General features: G+C 38.5%; 1 protein-coding gene across 1 annotated transcript; it reads right to left on the bottom strand.

Moving 5' to 3' along the window:
- Positions 1-5,238: 5,238 nt before the first annotated feature.
- Positions 5,239-7,621, bottom strand: LOC117811874 (G-protein coupled receptor 4-like). The gene is made up of 3 exons (XM_034682363.1): positions 7,451-7,621; positions 6,457-6,632; positions 5,239-6,352 (listed from the first exon to the last, which is right to left on the bottom strand). Exons 1-3 carry the CDS (start codon positions 7,619-7,621, stop codon positions 5,830-5,832), a joined length of 870 nt encoding a protein of 289 aa, XP_034538254.1. The 3' UTR covers positions 5,239-5,829.
- Positions 7,622-7,836: the final 215 nt, after the last annotated feature.

Raw genomic sequence — 7,836 nt, 5'->3', positions numbered from 1 at the left:
GCAAAGCCCGCCTTTATCACTAAAGATATTATCTTCTAGTACTTCCTTTTTATATTTTTGAAACACAAGTCTTTAAGAAGCCTGTCTTTTAGACCCATTCCCAACTAAGCTGCTAAAAGAAGTCCTTCCACTAGTTAGCAGTTCTTTACTAAGTATGATTAATATGTCTTTACTGACAGGCTATGTACCTCAATCATTTAAAGTAGCTGTAATTAAACCTCTCCTTAAAAAGCCCACTCTTGATTCAGGCTCCTTATCTAACTATAGGCCGATATCTAACCTCCCCTTTATCTCTAAAATCCTGGAGAAAGTGGTGTCAGTTCAGCTCTGGGACTTTCTTAAGAGCAACAGTTTGTTTGAGGACTTTCAGTCAGGGTTTAGAGCCCACCATAGCACAGAGACTGCACTGTTAAAAAGTAACCAATGATCTACTAATGGCCTCAGACAGTGGTCTTCTTTCTGTACTTGTTTTATTAGATCTTAGCGCTGCATTCGACACGATTGACCATCAAATCCTGTTACAGAGATTAGAGCAGCTAATTGGCATTACAGGAACTGCGTTAGCTTGGTTTAAATCGTACCTAACAGATCGATCTCAATTTGTTCACGTAAATGAAAAGTCCTCAGTGCAGACCAGGGTTAGTCAGGGAGTTCCACAAGGATCAGTGCTAGTACCAATTCTTTTCACCTTATATATGCTTCCTCTAGGTAACATCATGAGGAAGCACTCTATTAATTTTCATTGTTATGCTGATGACACTCAGCTCTATCTATCAGTGAAGCCAGAAGAAACCAATCAGTTATCTAAATTAGTAGCTTGTCTTAAAGACATAAAGACCTGGATGACTAGAACTCCAGTTCTTAGATCTCTACACTGGCTTCCTGTCTGTCAGAGAATAGACTTTAAAATCCTGCTGATGGTTTATAAAGCACTGAATGGTTTAGGCCCAAAATACATTGCTGATCTGCTACTACTTTATGAACCACCTCGACCTCTGAGGTCATCAGGTACTGGTCTGCTTTCAGTTCCTAGAGTCAGAACGAAACATGGTGAAGCAGCGTTTAGTCATTATGCACCACATATCTGGAACAAGCTCCCTGAAAGCTGTAGGTCTGCTCAAACTCTCACCTCTTTTAAATCAAGATTAAGACTTTTTTATTTACCTCTGCCTTCCTATCTTAGATTATTTTAACCCACTTTAAATTAAAATTTTAATGTAATTTTTAATATATTTCTAATTTTCCTTTTCTTTTCTGTTTTATCATATTTGTCATTTTAATTATGTTCTTTTATGCTTGTCTGAATGTCTCCAATGCTTTTAATGTGTTAATGTAAAGCACATTGAGTTGCCCTCGTGTATGAAATGCGCTATACAAATAAAGCTGCCTTGCCTTGCCTTGCCTAGAAATTTCTTACTGCTAAACTCAGGAAAAACTGAAGTGATTGTTATTGGCCCCAAACACCTCAGAGAGACTTTTTCTAATAATATAAGTACCTTAAACAGTATTAGTCTGGCATCCAGCACCTCTGCTAGGAATCTAGGAGTCCTATTTGATCAAGATTTATCCTTCAACTCCCAAATTCAGCAAATCTCAAGGTCAGCCTATTTTCACTTGCGCAATATTTCTAAAATTAGACACATCCTATCTCAGAGCGACGCAGAAAAACTAGTCCATGCATTTGTTACCTCCAGGTTAGATTACTGTAACTCCCTCTTATCAGGCTGCCCCAATAAGTCTCTAAAGACTCTTCAGCTAGTTCAAAACACCGCAGCTCGAGTATTGACTAGAACTAGGAAGAGAGAGCACATCTCTCCAGTGTTAGCTTCTCTACACTGACTCCCAATAAAATGTAGAATAGAATTTAAAATCCTTCTTTTAACCTACAAAGCCCTTAAAAATCAGACACCCTCGTATCTTAAAGAGCTCATAGTGCCCTATTACCCCTCTAGAACTCTACGCTCCCAACATGCAGGCTTGCTAGTTGTACCTAAAATCTCTAAAAGTAGTATGGGACCTCTCTCTCTTACTCCCCTCTGTCAGACCCAACTCGGTCGAGGTATGATGTCTGTCTAACATGAGTCTGGTTCTGCTTGAGGTTTCTGTCTGTTAAAGGAAGTTTGTCCTCTCCACTGTAACTAGCTAAATACTGCGATGTGCAATGGTCATGATGGATTAAGGTGGGGTGAGACTGAGTCTTATCCAGTCTTGAAGTTGGGTCTCTGTTCATAATTTGACATAGAGTGGTCTAGACCTGCTCTGTTTGTAAAAGAGTCTTGATATAACGTTTGTTGTGATTTGGCGCTATACAAATAAAGATTGATTGATTGATAGATTGATTGATTTATTGACCATGTCATTGAACATTAAAAAAAGAAACCACAAGATGTTACAGTTTAAAGAGTTTCATTTAAATAAGATAAAGGGTGGAGGTAGGGAGGGATGAGTAAGGGTCGAGGTATCTGAATAGTCGGGAATGAGGTGTCGAGACTCAGGATGGGGATAGTCTTGACGCCCCTCTGGTTCAGCAACCCCCAAGTGAACCTCCGTGGACTAATCTGTTATGGGCCCTTTTTTTGTCTTTAAGGTGGCTGTGGATGTAACCCTGGTAGGCTTGGGAAGACCAACGACCAAGAGTTTTAATTGTGTGGTCAGGGATCCCTTGCCTGGATGTGGCTCCGATTGAAAAGAGTGACCTGAAGAAAGCTCAGGGGAGATGCCTGTTTTTGTGAGAACTTGGCGGAGGTGGTGGTGGAACCTGAAGCGTGTTTCTACTGTGCCAGTTTTGGTGGTGCAGAGAGGGTCTTGAGGGGAAGCTTGCTAGGCTAGACGTTAGTTTACGTGAGACGTGACGGGTTTGAAAGTGCTAAGATAGTTGTCAAGTTTGAAAAGGAAAATGGGCTCAGAAAGAGCAAGTTGATCTGTTTTGCTGTTTGAGATGAAATCTTTTTTTATTTTGTATTATTTAAGTGTTGCATAACAATACAAGACGTGTGAGGAACATGACAATACCGTACAAAACAAAGAGGAAGACAGGACAACAAGTGAACATTTCAGAGACAAAACAGTGACAAGCAGGAACAAACAAGGTACTGTAATAATAAGCATATTAAGGAAGTTAGAAAGCTGTGTGTGTGTGTGTGTGTGTGTGTGTGTGTGTGTGTGGGCGTGTGTCTGTCTGTCTGTGTGTCTGTGTGTCTGTGTGTCTGTCTGTCTGTCTGTCTGTCTGTCTGTCTGTCTGTCTGTCATTGTAGCAAATAGGTCAGTAGTTTGAGATAGACTGGGTGGGAGAAAGTAATGGAAACAAATCTGGGGGAGTGGGGTGAGTTACATCAATGATTAATAGAGAACAAACATTAAATAAAAATAGATTAATCAATTCATCATAATGATAATAACAACAACAACAATAATAATAATAATAATAATAATTATTATTATTCTAATGATAATAACAACAACAACAATAATAATAATAATAATAATTATTATTATTATTGTTATTATTGTTATTATTCTAATGATAATAATAATGATACAATAATAATAATAGTAATAAATAAATAAAAAGAAAGAAAACTAGAATTAAGAAAAAAAAGGTATACAGATACTACTGCTACTACAAATAATAATAAAAATCCTCATGAATAGTAATAATAATTACTATAATTAACATTACCAACATCACATACAAATGAAATAAAAAAGGAATATAAAATAATAATATTAAAGGTACTATGAGGAGTTTTTAACTGGCTGAGAAACAGACTGAAACTGATACTGATGCATCATTATGACCCTCTAAAGCAAACAAGACCATCCACAACAACACCGATACCTCCTCTGTTGTCATTTTTAATGCCTGAAACTGTTCTGAGGGGGTAGGTGTCAGAACAGATGATTGACATCTCGCTCTAGAGACACCCTTTTTTTGGCTGTTTTCATGGCAATTAATCACATTGTGTGATGAAGATAAATGGTAAAAGACAACAGGATGAGGTTATTGTCTGAAGACATTAATTTTGTATTTGCAGGAGAAGAGATAAGAGGTATCACTTTGTCCACAAGGGGGCGCCAGAATCGATACACACCAGAAGTTCCTCACAGCAGCTTTGATAATAATAATAATAATAATAATAATAATAATAATAATAATAGTAATAATAATAGTAAATAAAAAAGGGGAAATTAAGCTAGGGAATTTTGCAAATGGATAGGTATCATATCCAAGAATAAATATTTGTGTTGTTATAAGCAGACATCCATCCAAAATAATACAATTAAAACAGATTTATTTGTATGTAGAACTTTATCAAGTGTTAAATTCTTTCATTGAAGAACAAAAACATGAATGTTGAGTTAAATATTACTCATCCCCCTGATCCAACCCATTCAAAACTTAACAAAAATACAATCCCAACAAAGTCCCTTTCAAAATGTTAAATGAAAAGAGCCGCTCTTCCTCCAACAAAGTCCCATTCAACATGCAAATAAAAAAGCATCTTCCCTCAAGCTTCTCAAGACTAGCCTCTGCAGGATTCTAGAAATCATGTGTGCTTCATGTGATGGAGGAATGCACAGTGCATGTAGGGGGCGTGGTCTCAATAGCCCTGCAGTAAGCAGTGTGCTGTGTGCATGTGATTGAGGAATAGCATATATATTCAACTGTACTTGTATGAAATCTGGTTGTTTTAGTCAGGATTATGCTCAAATATATTTCCCCAACTATATTTAAGTTCACTATTAAGAGCCAACCTTCAATTTAGTTAATTCCTGCTTTATTCCCATTTATTCCTGTTAATTCCCATGGAAAGTTTCCAACTTTGAAAATTCCTGGAATTTTGCAACCCTAGTCAGGACCCAAACTGTCCATCAACCACACTGTATCACATATTTCCTGATTTCCAAAAGTTTTTTTTATCTTTTCAACAGAGGGTGAGATGGAGGGCATCAGAAGGGAACAGAAAGAGTGAAGTGAAATAAATGATGGTACAGATGGAGCAAAATCGTTCTGATTCTTATGATATAATGACAGCAACAAACATAGTTGGAGTAGAAATAATAACAACAATAAGTCATGAATGAAAATAGAAGAGGTAAATAAAATTTGAAAAAAAAAAAATTATATATACTTAGCTTTAGCTTTCTACAAGTAGCCTGAACACAGTCCATGTGTAGTTTTGTAGAGGTTACTGGATTTATTTCACTTTTGTGTCTGCACTTGAAAGAAAACACACATTTACACATAATTCATCATGTGATTTATTTCTGTGCCATGAAGAACATTTGAAGATGGAAGCGTATGAGTTGAAGAAAGGGGGACGTTTGTCCGTTGGTGAGCACTGATGCTCTCGGCCCTGTGTAGACCACTTTAACCCATTTGATCAATTCTGCCCCAAACCAGGTTTTCCCAGACCTTTATCAGAAAGCCTCACTCTACTCTGTCAAATGCCTTCTCAAGTTGAATTGGATAGAGATGGAAAGTTACGTTAGCCTAGCGCTTTTCTTCTGCTAACTATCAGTAGTAATCAGAATTGCCTAGCAGCTGTATCACTGCGTCTGTTAACCGACTCCTGGAGTGGGAGGAGTCATGAAGCTAAGTTCTGGTTGCTGCAGAGGTAAAAGATATACTTATTAAAGATCCACAAGTGTGTGTAGCTAGTTTTCATGCTTTCAAAGATGATTAACAACATGACAAACATGGTCCTTCTTCATGCACATGCTAAAGGTTTTGGATAGACATGGATGTACATTTTGGATATACTATGATTCTAGAGTACATTTGCTCTGTTTTCTCTTCTCTCTCTCTGCCTCCTTAAAGCTTTCTGTCTAAATGTCGTCAACAGTCACTGCTGATGTGGTGGGATCATTGCTCTCCTTTATGCAACAACACACAGAGGCCAGACAGTTGCCCATGGTCTGCTTTCTGATGAAGATATACAGAAGCAAGTCTGCCAGAGAACTCAGTCTAACAAATATACCGGACGTGTAGTGAAACATTGAAGAGTAAAAGCCAGTCGCCTCTAACAGGAACTTAATAATGATGGGCAGGAACAGCAGCGTGTAAATGAGCAGCACCACCACCAAAGTTCCAACTATTCGTCGTTTCTCATCAGAGCGGACCGAGGCGGAAGAAGAGAGGGCTCTGAGGGTCCTGACCAGGAAGAAGATGAACAGTGGGAAGGGGATGATGAGGATAATGAGGAGTACTATTAATGTAACTTTATAAGTAACCCAGGAAAACACAATAAGGAAACAAACTGGGGAGGCCCAGACCACGGCACAGACCGCCACAGAGATCTTGATGGTTCGTTTGAATCGGTACCACAGTGGGTGGACGATGACCAGGTACCTGCAAAACCAGAGGGACACACTGTCTTTGAGGAGGTGCAGGAACATTCAGAAACATGGTTATCAGACACTGTAGCGCTACACACGGCTTTAAACAGACCTTACCTTTCCAGTGAGATGCACACCATGAAGCCAACACTCGACAGTACACCACAGTAGTAGACATACTTAGCCATAAGAGTCCGATGATTTGACACAAGTGCGATCATGCAGCAGAGCTGAATGATGTCTGAAATGAGAAGGTTGATGACGTATATCGGAGCAACTTGACCCTGGCGTACCTGCAGAAGAATAGAGGTAGAAGTAAACATCACTCTCTGCAGTAACAGCCATGATTCATCAAACTATGACTCTCATGACATCCTGGCATTTCACTGTATTCAGACTTTGACCTGTGTTTCATGCTCTCATGGGGAGGCACTCTGACCCAGTCAAACAGGAGCACAAGGCTGAAGTGTGGGTTGTGTCATGTTTGCATTCAGAAGCTGTACCTCTATAACTTTACACACATTTCAGGGACTATCCTGAAACTAATGGAGAAGATGATTTTTCACTAGTGAATTATGTTTTATGTGAACTATGTATTACACTGAACTAACTATATATATCTATAGACACTTCAGACATTTCACAAAAAGTCCATCTCTGGTTAATTTAAGAGTATCTGTAATGGTGAGGGAAAGTCAGCCTCTGGAGACCATGAATACTCACAAAGTGGAACACTTCTCCATAGTTTTTATTCTAGTTTTTAAAACACAAATGTTGAGAACTGATGGAATAGACTATGTTTTACTTATTCTTTGCCCAAAAGTCATGAAATAAAAAAGTAAGTTGGCTTCATCCTCTGACGACCATGAACGCTGACAGAATAGAACACTCCTTTGACCTTTTTTAATCAAACTTACTGACCAAGTTTAGTGTGTTTTGCTGTTTCTTCCTCTACAGTGTAAGCAGAAGCATTCTGCATGTGTATAAACTCACATCATCTTTGGGTTAACATCAAAGCTAGCACCAAACCCAGATCCAGATCCTCTACAGACAAGCACACAGTTCCACAGAAACATGACATAGACAGTAAATAAAGTCACAAAGTACATACCAGAGAGGAAAGAGCATAGATGGTCACGAGCACCAGAGGAAGGCCGATACTGATGACTATGCACATCACAACATAGTATATGTAATACATTTCTTCGTCATCCTGAGATCTTGTGAGGTTTCTGTCATTGTTGTCTGTGTGGGAGGTGGTGTTATTGAAGCCTGCTTCCATTCTTCAGTGTAATCTAAAGTTATAGAGATCAGGAAAAATAACAGTTAGTAAAAAGCAGAGTGCAGTAACATGAATAACATGGTCGTCACTAAACACAGCATTTCATCTAACGTGCTCAGTTTATTCAAAAGTTTGAGATCAGTGTGAATAGTTTCATGGACTTTAAACTACAAAGGTTCTGCTGGCCAAGGCTTTCCTTTTTCACTTCACAAAAT

Source organism: Notolabrus celidotus, chromosome 4, assembly GCF_009762535.1.
Source record: "Notolabrus celidotus isolate fNotCel1 chromosome 4, fNotCel1.pri, whole genome shotgun sequence".
Lineage (NCBI taxonomy): Eukaryota > Metazoa > Chordata > Actinopteri > Labriformes > Labridae > Notolabrus > Notolabrus celidotus.
The sequence above is the reverse complement of the archived record's forward strand: the minus strand, read 5'-3'. Positions and strand labels throughout refer to the sequence as shown.

What these genes read in the sequence shown, in the direction of transcription:
- LOC117811874 (XM_034682363.1), bottom strand. Translation starts at nt 7,621, where the DNA reads ATGGAAGCAGGCTTCAATAACACCACCTCCCACACAGACAACAATGAC. An exon ending in TCTATGCTCTTTCCTCTCTG is followed by an intron (nt 6,633 to 7,450) that starts GTATGTACTTTG and finishes ATTCTTCTGCAG; the next exon opens with GTACGCCAGGGTCAAGTTGC. An exon ending in GTGTGCATCTCACTGGAAAG is followed by an intron (nt 6,353 to 6,456) that starts GTAAGGTCTGTT and finishes CTGGTTTTGCAG; the next exon opens with GTACCTGGTCATCGTCCACC.